We start from the raw sequence: 25,604 nt of genomic DNA, 5'->3' as shown, positions 1-25,604 counted from the left end.
TCCTAATTTGGGCTCAGGTCATGATCTCCTGGTTTGTGAGATCGATTCCCACATCAGGCTCCAGGCTGACAGTACAGGGCCTGCTTGGGATTCTCTGACTCTCCCCCACTCACTCTCTCTCAAAAAACAAACCAAAAAACTGTCACAACAAACTTAGATAACATCCCAATTTTTCTTACCATGACTACTGCCATTGACTTTAAGCAAGCTGAAACAGTAGTGGGCGCATTGGGGCCCATTGGCCAATCCCTGAAGCATTTTCAAATAAGGAATGTAAATCGTCGGAGGTAACAAGTCACCCATTTGCCTAACAAATTTAGACAAGACGACCTGAAAGAAGAAAAAACAAATAGTTTACAGAAAGCTTATCTTATGCTGGCGAGGATGTGGAGAAACGGGCACCCTCCTACACTGTTGGTGGGAATGTAAACTGGTACAGCCCCTCTGGAAAACAGTGTAGAGATTCCTCAAAAAATTAACAGTAGAACTCCCCTATGACCCAGCAATAGCACTGCTAGGAATTTACCCGAGGGACATAGGAGTGCTGATGCATAGGAGCACATGGACCCCAATGTTCATAGCAGCACTCTCCACAATAGCCAAAACACGGAAAGAGCCTAAGTGTCCATCAACAGACGAATGGATCAAGAAGATGTGGTTTATCTATACCATGGAATACTACATGGCAATGAGAAACAATGAAATCTGGCCTTGTGTAGCAACATGGATGGATCTTGAGGGTGTTATGCTGAGTGAATTAAGTCAGGCAGAGAAGGACAAATATCATATTTGCACGATTAGGAGGATTAGGAGGAACTTAACGGAGAACCGTGGGGGAGAAGAAGGGGGGAAATGGTGAGGGAAAGGAAGAGAGCCAAACCATAAGAGACTCTTGAATGCTGAGAAAAAACTGAGGACTGATGGGTGTCGGGAGGGAGAGGGGAGATGGGCACAGAGGGGAAAACTTGTGGGGATGAGCACTGGGTGTTATATGGAAACCAACTTGACAATAAACTATTTGTAAAAAAAAAAAGCTTAACTTTAAGGTAGAATGGACTAGCTAATAAAGACTACAAATGAACTAAAACTAAGTGCACTGACTTAATGCCTCAAAGACAAATAATCTGGTATTCTACTTATGAAATATTATTTTTTCAAGATTGTCATTAGCAATTTAATGCAATTATAGAATTTTCGATGAAAAGAAAGTACATTTTTTTTTTCAAAACATCTCAATGCTACAGAACATAATGCGACTCACAATTTAAATATGTAAAACAACCAAAGAAATTTACTCCCCTAAAATTAACTGGCAAACTCAGATATACTTGGATCCCAGGGTCCCTGAATCCCAAATTTAATATGAAAACCTAGGAACCTGAAGGAATTTTAGATGGTAACCTAAAAATACTGTTTTGTGTTCTGGCCAATACCTCATTCCCACATTCCTGTTCTATAAATCCACTTCTTAGTTTTTCCTTTTATCTTTGTTTATTCCTTAAATCTATTAACAAATAAAAATGCTATTCAGACATTCAGTCCCATTGGTTGGATTTCAGAACTGAAAATGTTACTGATCTCTGAAAGCTATTGTTAAATCTGCTAGATGTAACAGTGATTTTTCTAATTATGGGGAAAATTATCTATATTTTTACGAGATATTAACTTATCCAATAAGAGGTGAAATGTCATGCTGTCTATAAGTTACTTTAATGTACTCCAGAAAAATAACAGTAAAAATAACAATAGTGATGAAGCAAACAAGGCAAAATGTTAACAGCTATTAAACTGAGATGTTGGGAGTTCATTATATTCTCTCTTTCAAGTTTGAAATATTTCATAATATAAGGATTTTTTAATCTTCAAAAATTTTAATAACTCTTCCTCCAAGACATTTTTGTAAATGGGGAAAAAAGTGGAACAATAAATGTAACATATGCAGAAAAAAGAAAAAGCATGTGATCTCAGCCTCTAGCATAACTGAAAATTATTCAACATGGAAAATTCTAGAATAGGAAATCCCAAAAAGATGAAGATCAATACTGCAATCCATCTTATTTGAAACTGCAGATCACACTTCAGTTAATATAGGACAGAAAATAGACATTTTCCTGCATTATTTACTGACTCATAGGCATTTTGTCATCAATCTTAACTTCGAAGCCTTTCCTATTCATACCTATACCTATCCTAACCTCCCCAACTTGTTAAGAGCAGTGTATACTGGTTATTGTCATGCCTGTTGGAGACAAACTAAGAATAATAAATACCAATAAAATTCAAGTAAGTGACACATAGAAAGACTAGACACCTTTCTATGATTGGACACATACCTAGTATGTCACAAAAGACTGACTCCATAAACTCCAAAATGATCAGAACTTAAATTTAAGAGTTTCAAATTTCTTCAAGAAAGGAAAACAAGTGTAAATTTCTAAAGGATGCACAGTAGTCATTTGCGTTAACAGCAATTCGGAATTAACATTTCTTCATGATTCAAGACTCCCAATTACACCAAGTCAGGAAAACAGAACACCTAAGGGCTCACCTGGCGTTGAGGGGGCCGCTGATGAGCCACCCCAAGGTAAGAACCGATGATGGTGGAAGTCTGAAGAGGCTCTGAGGGACACCAATATTCCAGAGCAAGCTCCAGATTAAAAGGGTTCTTTTTATATAGCTCACCAATCTGCAAAGAATATGAAAATGCCTGTAACTCAAAAATTACTCTGAAATGAAATTTATTTTTATAGAACTCACCTATTTAAGATCTTACACGTGAACCTTACCAAAGTTAGGCAATAAATAAAGGAAGGAGAGGGAGACGACCATGCATCCAGTGTAATGGCTTACCAAGAGCATTAAGTGTTCCAGATCCCTTCTAAGTGAAATGGGAGGTTCATTACCCATCTGCATACTCATGTGAATCATTCGAGCATCTTCATCTGCCCGATTCCTCAACTGTTTCACCTATTAAATGCATCACATGCAGTTTAATATGGAAATTTATTGTATGCATTAACAATACTGAAATCAGGAAACTGATTACACAAAAGAAATACTGTTAAAACATCTATTCCACTTTAATGACATGACACAATATACTAGGAATTTTATTGTGCTAGAACTATCCATAATATATAATATTTTAAAACATCAATGCATTTTCCACTACAGAGAAACTGAGTTTAATAACAGTGTTTCTCAATAGGAACATTACTGACATTTTGGACAGGACATGTCTTCACTGGGCTGGATGATCCTGAGCACTGCAGCACAGTTTAGCATCCCTGAGCTACCTACTAGCTACCAATAACTCCACTAAAGATAATACAACAAGCAAAACTGGTGCCATTCTTTTCCCCAACATGTGCTGAAGCATATTACTGCCCTGGCTGAGAACCATTATCTTATAAACATTCATGTGAACTAAAATGCCACCTGAAATAAAAAGCTACTTTCTTAGAAAAACACAACAGGGGCACCTGGCTGGCTCAATCAGTTAAGCATCCGACTTTAGCTCAGGTCATGAATTCACTCATGGTCTGTGAGTTTGAGCCCCATGTCGAGCTCTATGCTGACAGTTGGGAGACTGGAGCGCTCAGGTCATAATCTCATGGTTCATGGGCTTGAGCCCCACGTTGGGCTCTGCACTGGTAGCTCGGAGCCTGGAACCTGCTTCAGATTTGGTATCTTCCTCTCTCTCTGCCCCTCCCCAACTTATTCTCTCTCTATCAAAAATAAACATTTAAAAAAAAACACAAAATGAAAAAGCTAGACAAAACCATAATTACAAGTGAAGATTTCAATATTTTTTAATGTTTATTTATTTTTGAGAGAAAGAGAGAGAGAGAGAGAGAGAGAGAGAGAGCGCGAGCATGCATGCACAAGTGGGGGATGGGCAGAAAGAAAAGGAGACACAGAATCCAAAGCTGGCTCCAGGTTCGGGGCTGTCAGCACAGAGCCCAACTCAGGGATTGAACTCACGAGCTGTGAGATCATGACCTGAGATGAAGTTGGAAGCCCAACCGAATGAGCCACCCAGGCGCTCCCCTCCCTCATTATTCAATAGAACAAGCATATGAAATCTGTAAGGACATGGAAGACTTAAACAACACTATTAACCAACTTTACCTAACTGGCATTTACAGAATACTCCACCACAACAGCAGCAGAATATACATTCCTTTCACATGCACACAGGACATTTTCCAAGTTTGACCATATTCTCAAACATAAAACAAACCTCAGCAAATGAAACATAACTGAGATCCTATAAAGTATGTTCTGTGACCACAAATAAAAAAAACTACAAATCAGTTACAGAAAGATACCTGGAAGCTCCCCATATTTGGAAATTAAAACGCCACTTGTAAATAACTCACTGATCAAAGAAGTCTCAAGGAAGATTACAATACATACTAGATTGAACAAAAAAGCAACATATCAAAATTTATGTGACACAGCATAAAGCAGTGATTAAGAGATAAAGGTATAACATTAAATGTTCGTATTAGAAAAAAAGAAAGGTTTCCAATCAATAATCAAAGCTTCTAAAGAAACTGAAATGAGAAGCCAAAAGTAAATCCAAAGCAAAAGGAAGAACATAATAAAGAGCAGAAATCATTAACAGCAAAACAAAGCATAAGAAAATCAATGAGGGGTGCCTGGGTGACTCAGTTGGTTAAACATCCGACCCTTGATTTCAGCTGTCATATCACGGTTCGTGAGTTTGATCCCCACATCAGGCTCTGTGCTGACAGCACAGTACCCTCTCTCCTTCACTCTCTGCACCTCCCTCCCCCTCTCAAAAACAAATAATAAAACATTTAAAAAAAAAAAAAAAAGAAAAGAAAAGAAAATCAATGAGGCCAAAAGCTCGTTCTTTGGAAAGACCAATAAAATTGATAAACGTATCCAGGTTAATTAAGAAACAGAAAGAGGACACACAAATTATCAATATTAATAAAAAAGGAAACATCATTACAGAACCTATATACATGAAAAGTATAATAAAGGAATATTAGGAGTAACTTTATGCCAATCAATCTGAACGAAAAGGACAAATTCACTGACAGATACAAATGAGTTTGTTCAAGAAGAGACAGATAACCTAAATACTCCCCCATCTATCAAAAAAACTCCAGTATCCTCAATTGTGTGAACTGTTTGCCCTATTCAAACCACTGATTATGTTTCTATAAGCAAAGTCCCATCTGGACTACTGATTAGGAAAAACTTAAACCTTAAGCTTTCTAAGGCTTCATTTCTACAAATGTAAAATGAAAGGATCAGCAGGCTTCTTCCCATTCCAAAATCCTGTGGTGTTAATCTATCAAGTCCTTCAAAGTTGCTGAGGGTTCAGCTTATCTGTTAAAGTATTCCTTGAAGGGGGCGCCTGGGTGACTCTTGTTTTCAGCTCAGGTCATGATCTCACCTGTTCGATCGGGAGATGGAGCCCCATGTCAGACTTGGGATCCTCTAGCCTGCTCGCTCTCTGCCCGTCCCCTGCTCGTGTGTCTGCGTGCTCCCTCTCTCTCTCTCTCAAAATAAACAAACTTAAAAAATTTTCTTTAAAGTATTCCTTGAATATTCTAGTCCTAAGGGAGCTATCCTAAGCCTAAATAAATCCATAGTAGTTTACTATCTATACCTCTCATTTACCTACTTTTACTACCTAATCTCTCCAACTAGATTATAAACTCTTTGCGGATAATGAATGAGTCTCTATTTATATAAAATATAAAATACACCTGGCACACAGAAGAAACTCAACGAACAATTCGTTAAATAATGAATAAACACTGCACTCCTTGTTTGTTGCCATTTGAGGTACTTTTTCCATTTGCCTTATGTTTTCAGGAGGTATGATAGCAGAACCGCACAACATTACAAATGCAGGTCCTCTGTGGTGCTTTTTTATGTTTTATTTTTATTTATTTATTTTTTAAATATTTTTATTTATTTCTAAGAGAGAGAGAGAGAGCGCGAGCAGGGGAGGGTCAGAGAGAGAGGGAGACACAGAATCTGAAGCAGGCTCCAGGCTCTGAGCTGGCAGTCAGCACAGAGCCCGACGCGGGGCTCGAACCCATGAACCGCGAGATCATGACCCAAGCAAAAGTCGGACGCCCAACCGACTAAGCCACCCAGGCGCCCCTTTTTTATGTTTTATTAATTTTAATGTTTATTTATTTATTTTGAAAAACATAGAGAGCTCAAGCAGAGGAAGGGCAGAGAGAGAGAGGGAGACAGAGAATCCCAAGCAGGCTCTGCGCTGCCAGCATGGAGCCCAATGCAGGACTCGAACCCACAAACTGTGAGATCATAACCTTAGTCAAAACCAAGAGTCAGACACAACCAACTGAGTCACCCAGGTGGCCCTGGGGTGCTATTTTAAATACACACATATAAAAAATAAGTTCACAGGGCTTTACTCCCTGCCCCCATTTTGATGGCTTCCTTGGTACAACACTGCACAAAACGCATACACTCTCAAGAAACCATCTGACGTGGCTCTAAAATTCCTTTTTTGGATCATAGTTATAGCTTGAATTATTTATTCAAAAGTAGCCTCTGCATTACTTGTAAGCAAGCTGAAGCCCATTTATACCCTATAATTAACAGTCGAAACAATTATCTATAAAACTGGAGATTTTGTACTATGCCTCTTCCAAATCATACGTAAAAATTTATCAATAAGGCAACCTGAGCACTGATCCCTGGGGTAGCATGGTATTGATAATTTTCTACCCACAGTATTTAACTGTTACTTTCTCCTTATTAACTATTGTCAATGTCAAATATATTGTTCTTTTAGCTTATACTTAGTTAACATGTCTTATTTCATTTTCTTCATGAATTACTAATTCAAAAGCTGTAACACCACTATTGTCAAATTACAATCTACAGTAAGATTTTATTAGTTTCCAAAACATAAAGTTAGTTAATTGATCAATTTTATTATTTCATAAAAGTTTTCTACTGCTTTTTGCTCATCCTATATTATTACACATACCTTCATTGGCATAAGTGCAAGGAAATCTGTGATGAGATTATGGATTCTGCGAATATAAAATTCTTCCTGATAGAAGTTTTCTGACACCACCACAGATTCAGTTAGGAACAGGAAAACATTGTCAGCAATTGCGAGCTCTGCCATTGCTTCATCTGCTTCTGTGAATTCAGCCAAAGCTAGAAATATAGTTTAAAAAACAGCACATGGAGAAAAAGTTATTAAACTAGACTATAATATTTCATAATATTCTGCTGATGTTTTAAAATTCAGGTATCTTCTCAACCTTCAAGCAGGTCTATGCTCAAGGTAAGACTGTACCCACTGTAACTGACTCACAAACTCAAAAGAGCTACTGAAAAAGCCCGTTAGAAGACCATGTGCTGCTATCGACAACAGCCAAAGTATGGAAAGAGCCCAAATGTCCACTGACTCATGAATGGATAAAGAAGATAAAGTATATATATATACAATGGAATATTATTTGGCGATCAAAAAGAATGAAATCTTGCCGTTTGCAACAATGTGAATGGAACTAGAGGGTATTAAGCTAAGTGAAATAAGTCATTGAATGACAAATATATAATTTCACTCATTTGTGGAATTTAAGAAGCAGAACAGATAAACATAGGGGAAGGGAAGTCAAAAATAAGATTAAAAAAAGGGAGGGAGACAAACCATAAGAGACTCTTAAATACAGAGAACAAATGGAAGGTTGCTGGAGGGGTATTGGGTGGGGGGATGGGCTAAATGAGTGATAGGCATTAAGGAGGGCACTTGTTGGGATGAGCACAGCGTGTTTTATGTAAGTGATAAATTACTAAACTCTATCCTTGAAATCATTATTATACTATGTGTTAACTAACTTGGATTTAAATGATAAACCAACCTTGTATTCCTGTAATAAACAACACTTGGCTATGAGAAAGAAGGGGAAAAAAAGAAAGAAAACCATGTGCTCTTCATAGTACTAGGAGTGATAAAAAGTTTCTTCAGAGATAACATGATGTAACACTGATATAATCAGGGAATGATCAAAACAGTAACATATGAAAATGACGTTAAGGCTTTAATCTCAAATGAACTGTATCATTCAGCAAAAGTCTTCACAACAAGTAAAATTAAAACCTGAACATGACCAGCTAAGTAACTCTTCTAATTTGGTAACTACGTAGCAAAAATTAAAAAACTAAACCTTAGCCTAAAGGCAAACTGGTCTACTTATAACTTTTTTTAGCTTTTTATTTAAAAACCTTCAAACAGGTATCTAAAAATATACAGACCAGTATAATGAAAACCACACACCCCATCATCTAGCTTTGATATTATCTATCCATTTACAGTTCATCTTATCTCCTCTAGATTTCCATGCATTCCCAAATTAGATGAAAGCAAATGACAGACAATTTGATATTTCACTCATACGTGTTTCAGTACACAACTCAAAAAGATTCTTTAAGGGGGGCCTGGGTGTCTTAGTCGGTTAAGCGTCCGACTTTCACTTAGGTCATGATCTCGCGGTTCGTGGGTTCGAGCCCCGTGTCGGGCTCTGTGCTGACTGCCAGCTCAGAGCCTGGAGCCTGTTTCAGTCTGTGATTCCCTCTCTCTCTGACCCTCCCCTGTTCACGCTGTCTCTCTCTCTCTCTCCTAGAAATAAATAAAAACATTAAAAAAAAAATTCTTTAAAAACAAAATAAATGACACACACAAATACCATTATATCTTAATACCATTAAATCTTAAAACAATTTTTCAATATCAAATACCCACAAACTAATCAGATTTACAACCATCCCATGAATGTTATAAAGGATTTTAGCTTCGATTTTTGCTTTTTGTCTTTTGTGCAATCTGTTTGCTTGAATCAGAATTCAAATAAGATCTACAGACCGCGTTTCAGTGACACATCTGTAGGTGGCTCCTCCTGGCTCTTTTTACATTCTCCCTCGTCCTTATTTGCAGTAGAAAGTAGACTTTTATCCTGTAGAGTTCTCACAATGGTTTGGTATCTATCCCAGTGGTATAGTTAACATATTACTCTGTCCTCTGTTTATATTAAAATCTGTAGTTTGATCTACAGAGACTTGATCTGATTTCCATTCAGTTTTTTTTCTTAGTAAAAGTATGTCATAGGTGCTGTGTGTCCTTCTGTCAAGAAATACACTGCTGCTTACCTCTTTTTAATTTTCATACAAATTGCTAGGTAACCTTGTGGTAATCTGGCTTTGGAATATGTAAGGATATGTACTTTATCCTGCTTGAGCATCATACAAGGCAAATACATAGTGTGCTACTCAAAGTATATTTTCTTTCTTTCTTTCTTTCTTCCTTTTTTTTTTTTTTTAAGCAATAGTGCGAGCAGAGGGGCAGAAAGAGAGATAAAGGGAGAATCTTACGCAGATTCTGCACTGTCAGCACATAGCCTGAAGTAGGGCTCAAATTCACAAAACTGTGAGAACATGACCTGAGCCAAAATCAAGAGTCAGATATTCAACTGACTGAGCCACCCAGGTGCCCCTCACGGTACATTTTCATTGCCTTGGAAGATCAAAAATAGATATAAGCAAAAAGTCTCAACCAGAGGAGAACAGATAAGCTTTTATGTTTTATTTTACATTTTGAAATAAAGCCTGTGTATCTAGCCATACCATACAAACTCCTTGAGAACAAATAGTAATTCTTTATTTTGACTAATAATACTTATTAAGATTATAAATTAAATATTAATAATAGGGGCGCCTGGGTGGCTTAGTCGGTTGAGTGTCCGACTTTCGCTTAGGTCATGATCTCACGGTTCATGGGTTCGAGACCCACGTCAGGCTCTGTGCTGACTGCCAGCTCAGAGCCTGGAGCCTATTTCAGAGTCTGTGTCTCCCTCTCTCTCTGACCCTCCCCTGCTCACGCTGTCTCTCTCTCTCTCTCCTAGAAATAAATAAAAATATTTTTAAAAATCTCTTTAAAAAAATATTAATAATAATAATTAATTACAAACCACTTGAATTCAGAAATACTGGAATTAAAATCGCATGATGATCAATTCAAGAACTATTTCTTAAAGACTATTTAGGTAATAAAGCAGCCTTAGTATCTGAATTCTAGCACTTTTTAAAATTCAAATTTCAGAAATTTTAGTTTAAAAATGCTAATTATAATACCTCTAATTATCAAACTTATAAAAAAAATATGACCATGTAAAAGTAAAGAGATTAAGTAGCTAAAGATTTGGGACTCAAAACCGGGTATGGATTCCTAAGCCTATTCTCATCAATAGCAAACCATAGCACATTCTCTGTACCTTTCCAGATGAGGGCAAGAGTACAGTAAATCACAATATATGAACTTAACTACCACATGCCCACTTAAAAGTTTAAAGGATAATTTTATGCCAGAAGAGTATTAAAACAAGACTCACAAATGAATGAGGTGTATAGTTCAGAAATAAAAGTTATACATGAGTATGAATATCTAATTAGCCATGAATTACCTTTAATATAGAAAATACTTTGCCAAGGAAAGACCCCCTAATACCAAAAAAAAAAAAAAAAAAAAGCTTTCTGCAGTCTCCTTGTGAACAGTAGGACACTAGTGAACAAAACGTTCTAGATTCACACAACCGAGAAGACTACTAGAATCTGTGGACACTCCACAACCAGATAACACTGACATGGATCATGAACCTTAACAGAATCTTTCCAGATCTACCGTAAAAACAAGTGACAGTTCTTTGGGCTTCAAATTACAACAAAACACAGTTCTCGTCCCGTTAGAGTAAACCACTATGAGAATTACATGAATGTCAACAGCAGAACAGGATATGCTATAGTCAGTCACAGACTATTAAAGTCAGACTTCCATATCCATTCTCAATTGATCCAAACATCTCCTTTCTAATGTATTTTCTTTTAAAATGATACCAGTATTTAATTTGTGAAAAATTATTATGCAAACAAAACCAAGGAGGAAAACATAAAAGAAGAAATCATAAATTTTAATTTAAAAGATTACTGTGATACCGCCATTTCAAAATTTTACTCTCTTAAGGGAAAAAAGAAACTAAAAGAGCATGGTCACTGGCTCCAAGAAAGGGAAACCACATTTCATAAAATTTCTTTCCGGAAACCAGGGGAAAAAAGTCTGCATTTTACCACATTCCAAAGCTTCATTTAATACAACTCCAGATACTTCCGGCGCTCGTGCTTATGTATGTCAAAGATAACATCTCTTTCAAAATACCACTCAAGTTGGTATGTTCTTTCTCGTAAGTAAGTTACCTGCAATCAATTTACCTGTCACATCAGGTAGCTGGGATATTCCTCGCAGTGCCAGTGCCCAGGCAAGTCTAACGGTGGCCTGCAGCCCAGGCAGTTTCCAAAGCTGTGAGTCTTGAAGGCGGGAGTGAATCGTTGCGATGTATTGTCTTTCTGTCAACAGTGGAAGCTGATGAATCATATCTGAAAACACAAAAATGGACCACTATACCAACAGGTAGAGAAATCCTCACTTTTGATTACACAGGAATTGGCAAAAAATCAGAAAATCAGAGTACAATTATCAATGAATTATGACTATCAGTGTTTGACAAACCAAAAATACACTACTGTCAATTGACAATAATTCTAAATTTTAATTCTTTATTCAATGGATTTTTATAAGTGTACTTTAAATTTTTTTCTGCATATAAATTCTAAAATATAAATCAGTGCTATTTAAAGATCAAACAAGACAGAATTTGGGCTGCCTGGCTAGCTCTACTGGCAGCTCTTGATCTCAGGGTTGTGAGATCGAGCACCATGTTGGGTGTAGAGATAACTTAAAAATAAAATCTTAAAAAAAAAAGGGACAGAATTTTACTACATAAATGCCTACATTTAAAATATCAAGCAAAAAAGGCCAAAACAAGGATCCAAATTGCAAACAAGCATTTACTCTTATAACAAATGAAATTGTTAAATAATAATTATTTTCATTTATAGTTCAATTATACTCCGGTACTTCAAACAAGCACAGGATTCCGAATAAAGAAAAAATGGGAGATTGTGAGATTGAGGTTGACAGGCTGCACAGTCGGTGTGGAACCTGCTTAAGATTCTCTCTCTCCCTCCCTCTCTACCCCACCTCCGCTCTCTCTCTCTCTCTCTCTGAGGAGCCTGGGTGGCTCGGTTGAGTGTCTGATTTTGGCTCAAGTCATTATATGATCTCACGGTTCATGAGTTCGAGCCCCACATCAGACTGGCTGCTGTCAGCACGAGCCCTCCTCAGATCCTCTGTCCCCCTCTCTCCCTGCTCCTCCCCCATTTGTGAACTTTCTCTCTCTCAAGAACAGTATAAATCTGTAAAAAATACTAAAATGGAAAACACCTCTGACACCTAAGAGGATTTAATTTATTTTACTTATTTTCTTGTACTTCCTTTGGGTCAGTGGTTCTCAATCTTTAATATTTCTTTTACTTAAAAAAAATTTTTTTCATGTTTATTTATTTTTGAGAGAGAGCGGGCATGCACAGTGGGAGAGGGGCAGGGGAGGGGGAGGACAGAGGATCTGAAGTGGGTTCTGTGCTGACAGCAGTTTCAGCGCAGCAAGTCTGATGTGGGGCTCAAACTTAGACCGCAAGATCATGACCTGAGCTGAAATCAGAGGTTCAACCAACTGAGTCACCCAGGTACTCCAGTGGTTCCCAACCTTTAACCAAGAATGCATTCTTTAATTTCCTGTAGTTTGAAATTTTCTGTCTACTATTATATATGCACTAATAATTCACTCCCCATTTACTAATCAAACATATATAGAACGACCAAAAGGAAATTACAATTAAAATGAGTTAATCATCAGCATCCTAAATTGATAAAATTACAACCTAATACAAAAACCTTACCTCCTAGCCTATGAAACTTTCCAGGCATTTCATTTCGCTGCTGCCAAGTCCCACGTACAAGCTCCCACTAACACAGCTTGCCCCCACCTAATTCTGTGCTTCCTTTCATTCAATACAAGAAATGTGACAAATGCGTTCAAGTGGCAGCATTCCTACATGAGCCCAAATAGCGCTTTCTGTGACGCCCAAAGCACTGTGTGACAATTTAACTGGAGGAAAGGAGTACTTATGCTTTCCATTAGCTTTCCCCAATGTCTAAGGATGGTCACCAAAGATGAAAGGACCTACCTACTGAAAGAAGATGCCGATGATAGGATCAGAAGTGGACAGGGGATAACTGTTAAAATAACTATAAATACCTATGACGCTAAAGGGCAATAATTTTCCTCTGCAGGAATCATTTTTGACATCCTCTTTTCTAAGCAGTAATTATGTATAAGGTCATCAAGTAAAGTTTTCATATATCTCAGAGACAATACAAATCAAAGATAATATATTACTGAAAATGATAGTTATCCTCCCCAAGAATGTTTTCATGAAAGGCTGAAATGTGAATAAAATGTAAAGAAATAGGCAAGTAGTAAATTACACATGCAGAACTCATGAACATGTGTTGCATAATCTTTATCACTTTCCTATTCCAAAACTGAAAAGGATAATAAAGACATCTAACAGGGTGCAGAATTTTTTAAATGTGATCTTTTATGTAAATATTCAAATATGGATGAACTGCACACACAGTAATAAATACAGGAAAAAAATCTACAATTTCTTATGTTAGTTAAAATACTGCCCTTCTTGGGGCACCTGGGTGGCTCAGTTGGTTAAGCATCTGACTTCGGCTCAGGTAATGATCTCACCACTCATGGGTTAGAGCCCCATATCGGGCTCTGTGCTGACAACTCAGAACCTGGAGCCTGCTTCGGATTCTATGTCTCCCTCTCTCTCTGTCCCTCCCCCACTGGTGCTCTGTCTGTCTTTCTCTCTCAAAATAAACATTTAAAAAAATTTAAAAAAATAAAATACTACCCTTCTTAAATGTTATCTCCAGAATTTAATCTCATTTTTAAAACTATTAATGTATGAACAGGTATAAAATCCACTACCATCTCGCTCCTCTGTGCTTTGCTCTATAAAACTGGTATCAAAGCAGTACAGGAGGGCCATAAGAAGAGCCAAGTTCACTGCATCCAGGGAACCATTCGCCTCAACTGTCACTTTTTCCAAATGTCCGATAAGAAGCAGGGTGTCATCTTTGCCTAAAGGGGACTGACAAGCCCAGGCAAAAAGGCTTTCTGCCAGAGACTGCCTGCACTCCTTGATGAGATCCGAAACCTAGAAAGAAAAATGTAGGGTCATCAGTACACATAAATCACAGTGAGGCACGGTCTTCTTCCAAAAATATAAACTACCTTTTCCAGAGCTAAGCAACAAAATGAATCCATCTGAATCCACAAGCGACCCTAACCTCTCACCTCTGGAATTCTCAACAAACCCTACTGTTAATTCCTCATTTTAAGTTCCAAGCTCCTTGTTGGGATGACCAATTTCTTGAAGAGTTCGTTGCAGAAAAAGAGCTACGATAGCATATAAGTGACTAGAAAGAAGTGGAAACAGCTACAAGTCAATTTTGGACACAGATGCCTCTCATTTTAATGTATGTTAGCAATTTTCTATGCCCACATTCGAATGTTCGAATTGTCGTGACTTTTCTGCCAGAGTCTGACACAGACAACCCAAGAACCGATCTCCCTGAACCCTTGCCTCTTTTCGATGTTTTTCACTGCCCAAACCTCTCTCCCGCTGCAGTTTCTCAAACTCATTGTTCACATCAATCTGCGACACCAGAGTAAGCACTTTATAAGTCAATCCTTGCTCCATCAGTTCATCTGTAAAGCGTGTTGTCATGGAAACCAGCTCTGGACTGTAATGAAAAGAAATCAATAGAGAAAGTTACAGTGAACAGTAATGTATACACTTCTTCATCATACAGATATAGCAAATGGTCCTGACAATAATGTTACATGACTAGAAAAAAACACCAGGATGAATTATAACCCAGCTCTTTTCATTCCTTCTAGATAACTAAGCATCAATAAACTTCTAACTCTAAAGAGTTCTATTTGTTAACAAAATAAAGTAGCTTTAATCTGTCATTCTTTGCAGAATAAGAAGTATTTATTACTCAGCTATGTTATATATCTTATTTAAATTATACATACTAGACTGAAAATTTTATGTTATTTCTAATAATTAAAATAGTAATTCTTCAGGTAATTTTTTTTTTTATTTTTTTTATTTTTTATTTATTTCTAGGAGAGAGAGAGAGACAGCGTGAGCAGGGGAGGATCACAGAGAGAGGGAGTCACAGACTGAAACAGGCTCCAGGCTCTGAGCTGGCAGTCAGCACAGAGCCCGATGCGGGGCCCGAACCCACGAACCGCGAGATCATGACCCAAGTGAAAGTCGGACGCTTAACCGACTAAGCCACCCAGGCGCCCCTCTTCAGGTAATTTTTAATAAAGCTTGAAATCCTAAGAAGCAAACAGACCTGAGTTCAAGGGTCCATGTCTTTCCTCGTCTAGACTGTATCAAGGCTTTCAGGGAATTTGCAATGCATCGTTTTCCATCCCAGTATAAAAGAACAGCTACGAGTCCTCTGGTGAGACCAGGAAAATGGGGCTGTTGGTGCTCTCCTAGAAAAGGGAGTTGGGAAATAATCTAGTAAATATACACATACATGTTTAGGATGAGATAAAAATAACTATACCAATGTTCAGTTCAAAGAAATCACAGAACCTTGGGGTTCAAGGGGCCCTAAGGGTCCTCTTCTTCAAACACTGTGTTCCTCCTTCCACAACATCTACAGTAAGAGGCCATCCAACCTATTTCAGGACACTGACAGTAACACGGAATTCACCATTTCCTGAACGCTCCATCTCACCTTCATCTCTGATTTCTACATGCTGGGGAACACTCTCTCGGTCTCACTGCTGTCCACTGAATCTAATGTTATTTAACGCCCATGTTACCCTCTTCCACATGAAATCTTTCCAATTCTTGGACGTTTCTTCCCCTCAAGTTTTCTCTGAAAATTAAAGAAACTTTTCCTATGTTTCCAGTTCCCTCCCCGTTTTAATTGCTCTCTTTTGAGTCATTTCTACTTTTGTCTTTTTTAGTTTCAGTTTCATTTCCTAAGGCTATCTTTTCCCCGTAGCACAATCAGGCCACTCTGTCCTGTCCCCAAATTCATCTCGCACCTTCTCACTTCTGTGCAGGCCATTTCTTGTGCCTGGACGCCCTTCGTCCTCCTGAGTGCACACCTGTTCCACATGCGCCTATTCATATTTCAACACCTACCTTAGACCTCATGATCTTTGTGAAGACTTCTCTGTATACCCTGAGGTCAATTCAATTTAATCCCTTTGTCTCTGGACCATCACTAAATTTTGCATAAAATGGGATTAATGCACCTGTGTCATAATTATTTGTTTCCACGTCTTTCCCAGTTACTAGACTATGAGTTCCTTTATACTAGCTGAAGTTTTATTCATGTTTCTCTCCCTGAAGCCTTAACACAGTGGCTGGTCCATACTAAACATAAAATAAATGTTTGCCAAATCAAGGTTCTGAGTTAAACTAAAAACTCCAGTTAACATTACCATCACAGAATGGGATAACTACCTCCTTCATTCTCAATATCATACTTCTTTTAATTCAGCCTTAGGTCAAAAAGGATTTTGGAAACCACGTCACATCTGTAAACACATGAGACTTTCTTTCAATTAAAATGCCCACATGGCTTCTTCACAAGGCTCCTCTGTTATAATGAAAATGAATTGCTTACTTTATGGAAATTTCAACTTTTTCTCTATATAGCAGCCAGAGAAATAAGTTCAAATTTTTTTCTGGATTATGTAACTCTTCTGCTTGAAGCCACTGTCAGCAACTTCCCATTGCAATTAGACTGAATATGATCTGATTCCTACTCTCTCCTTATCCTCCTCATCTTTGTGAGGCTCCTGCATTTCTTTTATCCATGGTCTTTTTATTCTGTAGTGGGCCTGTGGCCTCACCTCACGCACTTGCTGTTTGCTCTGTCTGGGTCACCAACTCTAGTACCCTGTCATCAGGCAGGTCTCAGGTTAATTGTTCCAGAGAAGCCTTCTCTACGCACCCTATTTATAGTTGCCCTCTAGAAGACCCCCATCTCTCTATATCCCATTGTCTTGTTTTATTTTCTTCCTAGTAGTATTATTAAAATTCTTATTTTTAACCCATTTGTTATCTGAATCACCCCAGTCAAAAAGAAACTCCAAAAAAAAGCGACTTTACTTCCTTACTCATCATATGACAATAAATTCTTTGTGCAAAAGATTTGTGAGATGCAGCCAATGACTCTTTGCTAGTAAATTACCACGTAAAACCCTATCTTAAAACAGCTAAATTACCTTAAACAACTCCAATCACTAAAGTCTTCCCATTAGTCAGAGATAAACAAAAGGAGATGTTTTAAATATGGTTTTCAAATATACTACATCCTTAGAAACTACTTTGGAACCTAATGATACAACACTTTAAATCCTGAGCAAACGACTTTATAATTCTGTCCTCCCTTACCTAGGTTCAGTTACGTGTCAACCTACCGGCAAGCAGAAGCTCAACAGCTGCCAATTCTCCAATCTCAAAAAGGTCACTAAGGATAAAGGCCTCTTTAATGAGCTGTTCAGGAAGAAGTCGGGTCCCCTGTTGACCCTGGATGGCGACTCCCTCTGTACTGGCTTTCTGAACTTTCTCATGTTGTTGGACATTTTTTGGCTACAACGGTAAAAATAAATAAAATCAGGTGATGAAATAGTATCCTGGAAACAAGGTCTTAAATTATTACCTAGAGAAGTTAATCCACGATAAGGTAGACTGGAACCATGACAAAAGAAGTACTGTTTATCAGACAATCTACAGTTAGGCCTTCATGAGGTAACACTTCCCGCTCATTCCAACACTTTATGCTATTACTACCTTCTCAATAATTGTCCCCGCCAACCTATGAAATACAAAATTTTGAGAAAGCACACAAATAGTATGCTATTTATCAAGTCTGTAAGAAACTTCTCCAGTTACTATTTAATAAATAAAAACAATAAGGTCTCCAAGTGGGAAATAACAAATGTATATAGGAATTGTTGGATCAATTAGTAGAGCTAGTGATAGTTTATTAATATATTATATAAAATGTAGTCTTATTCCCAAAAAGCCTTACTTGGTTCAAATAGTTAGCAAATAACATGTAATATAGAATTACTTGATGGATCATAAAGTCTTAGAAATTTACATCTTGAAAAAGGCCACACAGGTCATTTAATCCAACTCCTCTTTTACTAGATGGAAAAGCTGATGCCCAGATAAATCAGGTGACTTCCCTAGCCTACAACTCTAGTGGCAGAGCCAAGATTGGAGCTCAGCTCAACTGTCTCTCAGGCTAGGGCTCTTTCTACTAAAGATGGCAGAAAAAAGCGAAAAAGGCCATTTCTGGGGGGGAAAAATGGTTCTTATTAGTCTATAAAAGAAAATTATCAAACAGCAAGGAAAGGAATTTCGAAACAAGAATTCCCTACACTGAGTACTCTCTTCCTGGTTGAAAGGGATTTCAAGATGATGAGTAATGACACACAGAAATTAATCAGTTCAGCTAACACAACTTCCATAACATTATGAAAAGTTAAAATGTTCAAAGAGTACCTGGAAATAAACAAAATGACTAATCTTACTGGGCTTAAGAGATATATTAACTATAGGTCAGAGAGTCCAAGGACGCTCATATTTCTGAATACATTAAACTTTACAAATTGCATTCAATTATTACTAAGATATCTCCTGGCTAGAGATAAATACATATTAACTTCTATGGAGAACAAAATGAAGATAATAACTGCTCCTAGGAAATATTACAGTTTTAGAGAAAACCTGAAACAGTGGACAAGGACAAGTAAAAAAGCATAACCAAGAAGCAAAATAGAAAATTTCCTACTGGGTTTCTGAACAGTGAGATGAAGTCAGGTTTGTGTTTCTTCAGTATCATGTCAAGAAGGTGGACGGCTTCAGGTTGTCTTCTCCAAAGAGCATTTCCCACTGTTTGCCAAATGTCTTTGTAAGGACCCCATAGACTAGCAGCTTCAAGAAAAAATAAATAGAAACCAGCATCAAATAAAACATACATGTGGAAAATAATGTAAGGTTACTGTTTACACATTTCAGTCACACTCATCGAGGCTACTTTTAAATACACAGTTATACATACAAACCAAACAGTAATATAAAAGTACACATATCACATTTATCACATAACAATATAAGCATCATTTTATCTAGCTTAATATAACATAAAGTAAATCCCAACTTTAAACGAGAATATCTGCTATGGTTTTGCCATTTTATTAGCTGTATGACATGGAGAGAGGAAATAACCTTGCTAGATGATATCTACATCACAGAGCTGAAGGGATTAAATGAGATAAACTAGGTAAAATATACATTACAGTGACTGGCATATCATAGGCACTCAATAAATACAAGTCCCTATCATCCAAGTAAAAGCAGGAATAGGGACAAAAGATCAGATTTCGTAAAACTTGGCAGCTAAAAAAAAAAAAGAAGTTTATTTTGGCTGGGACACTAGCTATTAAAAAACAACATTAGAAATATGGAACACTTGCAAATTTATATAAACAATACTGAGCTTTTGCTATTTGCTAATGAGAATGGTTCTAAGCTCTTTACACATTTTTATTTGATTTCAGAACACTATGAGGTCAGCACTACGTCTTCTTCCATTTTATAGATGTGAAAATTGAGGCAGAAGGTCAAGAAACTCACTCAGGGTCACACTGGATACGTGAGTTATGAACCCAGGCAGTTTATCATCAGAATGTACCTTAACCACTACGCTGTATTACTTCCATACATAACACTTGGAAAATGAAAATGTCTGAAATAAATACAGGTATTTCTGACACAGCTGATAAGTGAAATTAAGATCATATCTAGACATACCTAGGCAAATTCAGCCTAACTCTGCCAAATTCTCTTACCTAAAAATGTTTCAGTTCATAAATAAACAATAAAATATTATAGGGGACATGAGAAACAATCTGATCCTTAAAAACTCATAATCAAATTCTGGAGACAAAGCACATATAAGTGAAAAATCTAAATAACAATAATACAAAGAGGGAATACCATTGTTGCCACAAAAGAAGAAAGAATTTCAAAAAATCAAAACGATGGTCAAGAATTTCTAAGAGATGGCTGCATTTGTGCAGCAATTTGGAGAAAATCTGGGTAACAAAGAACAGCCCGGAGAAAGCGGGAGGTAAGGCTCAAAGGCAGGTGCAAAAGTGTACAAGAGAATTCAAAGACCTATAGCGAGATTAAAGAGTGGCGGCTTTCAAACTTTTTTAACTAGAACCCGTGTAAATATTCCATGTCTCAATTCAGTACCTACGTAAAACTGAAAAGTTGTATATAAAATACTAATATTCATTCATTATATCCAATCAACATCCATGAAATCTGACATTTTGTATCCTGTTATTTTATTCATGAAATAAATTCATGAAATATATTTTAGACCCACTGTTTGAATAACACTCCCTGTAGACCCAAGTTTCTGTTTGCAAACAGAGATGGTGTCCATATGTGTTTATAAAGACTCTGAAAGGGAAACAAGGCAAAACCAATCAGTCGCTCCAGAAACGTGAAACTAATCTATAGCCCAAACTCTAAAGGGTGGTCTGTAAACATGCTTAACTTCTCTCTGAGAAAGCAAACATCCCAATCTACCAGGGCAGTAAGATGGCATGATAATGCACCCTAATTGAATGTGGTAAATGTTCACTGCACTATGAGCAATGTTGTCAGAAAAGACCATGCATCGGGAAAATTTTTTAAGGGGGGAAATGTGCAGGATGAGGACAGACTAAAGTAGTCAATCCAGATCATTCATTCACTCATCAGGTATTTACTTAGCACTTCCTATGTGCCAGGGACTATGGACCAAGCAAGATAGACAGTATGCCAGTCCTCATGGAACTCAGAAATTGACATAGAGGACATTAAAGATGGAATTCAAAATACAATGATAAGATCACCAAAAGATGATGGAGAAGTACTAGAACATATAAAAGGGAGAACCTAATCTGAAGGGGAGGGCAGGAAGCCAGAGGTCTTTGGTGCGGGAACGCAGGGATGGGAATCAGCAGGTCTAGACCTCACAGAAGGGCACTCAGTCCACTCCCTGCTTTGCTTCCGTTCTTGCCAATCTTCTGATTAAAAAATATAGCTTGTCACATAAATTTCTAGAGTAAAATATGTGCTGACCAACCAACATGAGCACCCATGCAGATACACTTCCCATTAAAGATCAATAAATTGAAATACTAGTTTACATATCTGTCTGAGTCTGATTAGAGAACATCAGTTACTATGATCCAATCAACTCTGGACACACTACCAAATAAGAGCTCAGGCCTGTCAAAACGAGAACCTAACCCCTAAATACCGTAGGCCACAGTGAGGTGCTAGCTGGATGGTGAGGAGCTGACTTCCCTAGAGATCATTTTCTTGGCTCTCTATACCTGCAAAGGACAGAGGAGGTTTGAGCCCTACATTCCAGGCTAAGATGGAATTTTTCCTACTGGTAAGTAGGAAAGTTTCAAGTAGTATATGACAAAACTAAGTTAGTACTATGGGCAATGGTGTGGTTGCTGGATTAAGTAGAACACCAAGTGTCAGGAACCAAGGATGATGGGTGGGGAAGCAGCTAATAAGGGGATGCAACCTAAAGTAGGATGAAGGCAGTCAAACCAAAAGAAAAAGGGCTGTTAAAAGAAAAGAGCCAGAACTGGCACAGGGTACAAAAGAAGGGTATCAAGGGATGCCCAGCTGGCTCAGTCAGTTGAGTGTGTGACTCTTGATTTCAGGGTTGTGAGTTTGAGTCACCCGTTAGGTACAGAAATATTTCAAAGTAAAATCTTAAAAAAAAAAAAAAAAAAAAAAAAGTATCAAAAACAACTCCTAGGCCAACTTGAAATCTGCCTTACCACAGATATTTAAAAATTCTGACAGTGGTGCCTGGGTGGCTCAGTGGGTTAAACATCTAACTCTTGATTTTGGCTCAACTCACGATCTCCTGGTTTGTGAGTTTGGGCCCCACGCTGGGCTCCACACTAAGAGCACATAGCCTACTTGGGATTCTCTCTCTCACTCTCTCTCTCACTCTTGGCCCATCCCTCCCTCCCTCTCTCTCAAAATAAATTTAAAAAAAAATTGGAGTGCCTGAGTGGCTCAGTCAGTCAAGCATCAGAATTCCGCTCAGGTCATGATCTCGTGGCTCTTGAGTTCTGGCCCCGCATCGGGCCCTGCGCTGACAGCTCAGAACCTAGAGCCTGCTTCAGATTCTGTGTCTCCCTCGCTCTCTACCTCTCCTCCACTCGTGCACATGTGCTCTCTCTCTCAAAAATAAACATTAAAAAATAAATAAAAATTCTGACAAAGAGCTGACAAAAGTAAATTGTCTTTTCTAAAAGTTAACACTTAATATGCAACAGAACTTCTGAAGAACCAAAAAATTTCTTTGTAGTAAGCATACTTAGCATTACAAGCTGAGTTCTAGAGAAAAATTTCCCCCCTTTTAGGAGACAGAGAGGAATCCAGTAACTGGTCAAAAATCTACCAGAAACTTCATGTCTACTGGCATCCATAGTCTATCATTAACATCAATACATCACAGAAGGTAAGTGCAACAAAGAGTTGTCTCTGATTTGTCTTTGGTTAGCAAAGTTTCATAAATATCTTTCTGTGATTACAAATGAAAAGAGGCTATAAATCCTTCCAAATCACTACTTATGTAGTAAGTAAATCACATTTATATCAGCAAATCACATTTATTCACTCATTTATCATGTACTAGGTACTGGTGAGCTTACAGTGTAGGGACCAAACACAGTAATCACATAGCCAGACATAAAAGTAATGTCCAAAGTGGCCCAGGGCGATGGAGGAGAGGTAGCCGGGCCAGGAGACGACAAAATTGAGGAATCTGACCTAGTCAGGGAGGCCAGGGAAGGGAAGGATTCCTTGAGTAAGTGATGATTAGGATAAAATCTGAAGGATCAAGAATGGAGTTAACTGAGGGGTAGGAGGTGAAGACACGCATTCCAGGAAGAGAGGACAGCACGCGGGCTCCCATGGTAAAAGGGAACACTGCACCCCCAAAGCACTGAACAAGCCAAGCGCGCGTACAGAAAACGAGGCTTTGGTAAGGGAGGCAACCGCACAGCGAGCAGGGCTCCCTAGCCCGTGTTACAGCTGTTGGTCTTCACCCTAAAAGATCTGTGGTACTTAGTGAAACAGAAAAGCATATTAACCTTATTGAGAGCTTTTTAGGAGGATGGGAAGAGACTAGAGTGAGTAGAGGAAGAAGTAGGGAAATGGTACCAGTGAATACTGATCAGTATTTTGAAAGATCTGACTGTGAACAGAGGAAGAGGGCAGTAACTGGAATGAGGCAGGAGAGCAAGATCAAAAGGGGCAAGCCAATCAGTGACTGACAGTGGCCAGAGGGGGGGAAGAAAGGAGATCAAAAGGTAAGGTATATGGAAAGAAAAGGGGCAAGAAAGAGTGGTGAATACATGAGAGAAGGGGTAATAGGAAGAAGGGCATAAAAGGTGGGATTTAACTTAGTTACAGGGAAAACTGGTTAAAAAGGGTATAGATATATCTAGGTTTCTAGGTTTGAGGGTGAAAAAAATAGAGTTCATGCCCACTGGCTTCTATCTTGTCTATGACTAGGAGGCTGAAGGGTCAGATGAAAGTTGCAGATTTCCAGAGTACGAGAAAGGTCTGAAATAGTCACTGCTGTGAACAGGACAGGGGTGACCAGACTGCCACAGAAGGCCTGCCAACCAGTGTTAATGGCTGCTCACTAACAGTGAGCCTGTGCGTCTACTCAGCTGGGATGGTGCAGGTCACAGCACCAGTAAAGCAGGCAGCTGCAACTCAGCATAGGTCTTAGGCTCTACAACCTCTATTTGTCCCTGTCTGCAACCATAAGATGTGTGATTTGCGTGTGTGTGTGTGTGTGTGTGTGTGTGTGTGGTAAAAAACACCTAACACAGAACTGGCGGTCTTAAACATCTTTAAGTGCACAGTTCAGTACTGTTACGTGCATTCACATTGTTATACAACAAATGTCCGAAACTTTTTATCTTGCACGACTGAAACTCTACCCATTTAACAACTCTCCATTTCCCCCTTCCCTCAGGTACCCAACATTCTTTGTTTCTGGGAGTTTGGCTACTTTAGATACCAAATATAAATAGAATCATACAGTATTTATCTTTCCGTGACTGGCTTACTTCACTTAACAGAATGTCCTCAAGGTTTATGCTGTTGTAGCATGTGACAGGATTTCCTTTTCAAGGCCAAATAATACCCCATTCCATGCATATACTACATTTTGCTTATCCCACTCATCCATCTATGGCTGTTTCCTTAAGATGTTTAATTATCCATGTATACACACACACAAACACACACACACACACACACATTTTTTTCTCCTGACTCTTGGCTGTGAAAGATGTTTCCTTTCTATGTTGTCAATTACACACTCCTGTCACAAGGCCTTACTATACAATGTATACTCTTTGCAGTTGTTGGTTATTTCTTTTTCCTCCTTCCTTCAATGATTTATGTTTAATGGTAGTAACAGGATATGGACTAAAGAAGGAATATAACCACACATACAACAGGCAAGCCTTGCTTTTATGATTACATCTGGGTAGGAGATTGGGACAGCAATGTTAAGAACAGCACTTCATTATCAGCATTTATATATATATACATACATATACATACATATATATGATGTAATAAAACTAATTACATTGCACTTAAGTAGTTTAAGTACCAAAGACTGGCTTACCATCATTTGTTGTATAACCTTGGGGAAGTTACTTAAACACCCTAAGCTTTTATTTCCCAGTCTGTATTCATATAGCAGCTATCCCATCGTTGTACAAAAAGGATTAAGTGAAATAATGCAAATAGGACACATAGATACAGTGCCTGGGGGGCATACCTGGTGCTCAACAAACACAATCCTTCATCATTATATAATAATTTATGACCGTGTTTCTGAAATGGTTTGATTTGAAAAATTCAAATTTAGTCCACTTTACAAGGATATCAGTCCTGTGAAAAGAAGAATCAGCACCCCCCCTCCACACACCAAAAAAAAAAACAACAAAAAAAAGACTGCATAGACAGGAGGGGAAAAAGCGCCCAGTAAATACCACTCTTGAGTGAGACTCTACTAGCATTTGCCACACAGATATGCTGTTAATTAAACCGAAAATGCTAACTGCACCTCATTCTGGGTAGGAAATTCTGTTTTCAGAACCGCTCGGCCCTGTGCGGGGCTTTTGGCATCCTTGCCCCGCCCATCAGGCGCCAGGGATTGTGACAATCAAAATGCACCCAACTCTTTCCAAAGCCTCTGGAGGCGGTACCGCCCAAAGCTGAGAAGCACCAAGAGAGAACCCACCCCACATCTTCCAGAGCTCCTTTCACTACCTTCTCGATTCCAGCCCGCCCAGAAGACCTCCTGCTCCCGAGGCAGAGGGGGTGGGTATACAGGGTCGCGCGCGCCACATGCGCAGAGC

General features: G+C 38.3%; 1 protein-coding gene across 1 annotated transcript in view; it reads right to left on the bottom strand.

Annotated features, from left to right (window-relative positions):
* NUP205 (nucleoporin 205) overlaps positions 1-25,604 on the bottom strand; it is an 85,987-nt gene that overhangs the window by 59,520 nt on the left and 863 nt on the right. Inside the window, exons 2-11 of the mRNA XM_039243539.1 lie at positions 18,911-19,053; positions 17,529-17,700; positions 15,434-15,578; positions 14,647-14,806; positions 13,989-14,217; positions 11,296-11,460; positions 7,013-7,188; positions 2,851-2,967; positions 2,549-2,686; positions 180-330 (exon numbers count right to left, since the gene is read on the bottom strand). Coding sequence (XP_039099470.1) covers positions 180-330; positions 2,549-2,686; positions 2,851-2,967; positions 7,013-7,188; positions 11,296-11,460; positions 13,989-14,217; positions 14,647-14,806; positions 15,434-15,578; positions 17,529-17,700; positions 18,911-19,053 — 1,596 coding nt within the window. The remainder of the gene's footprint in view (positions 1-179; positions 331-2,548; positions 2,687-2,850; positions 2,968-7,012; positions 7,189-11,295; positions 11,461-13,988; positions 14,218-14,646; positions 14,807-15,433; positions 15,579-17,528; positions 17,701-18,910; positions 19,054-25,604) is intronic.

Source organism: Hyaena hyaena, unplaced genomic scaffold, assembly GCF_003009895.1.
Source record: "Hyaena hyaena isolate Hyena2069 unplaced genomic scaffold, ASM300989v1 scaffold_8, whole genome shotgun sequence".
NCBI classification, from domain to species: Eukaryota; Metazoa; Chordata; class Mammalia; order Carnivora; family Hyaenidae; genus Hyaena; species Hyaena hyaena.
The sequence above is the reverse complement of the archived record's forward strand: the minus strand, read 5'-3'. Positions and strand labels throughout refer to the sequence as shown.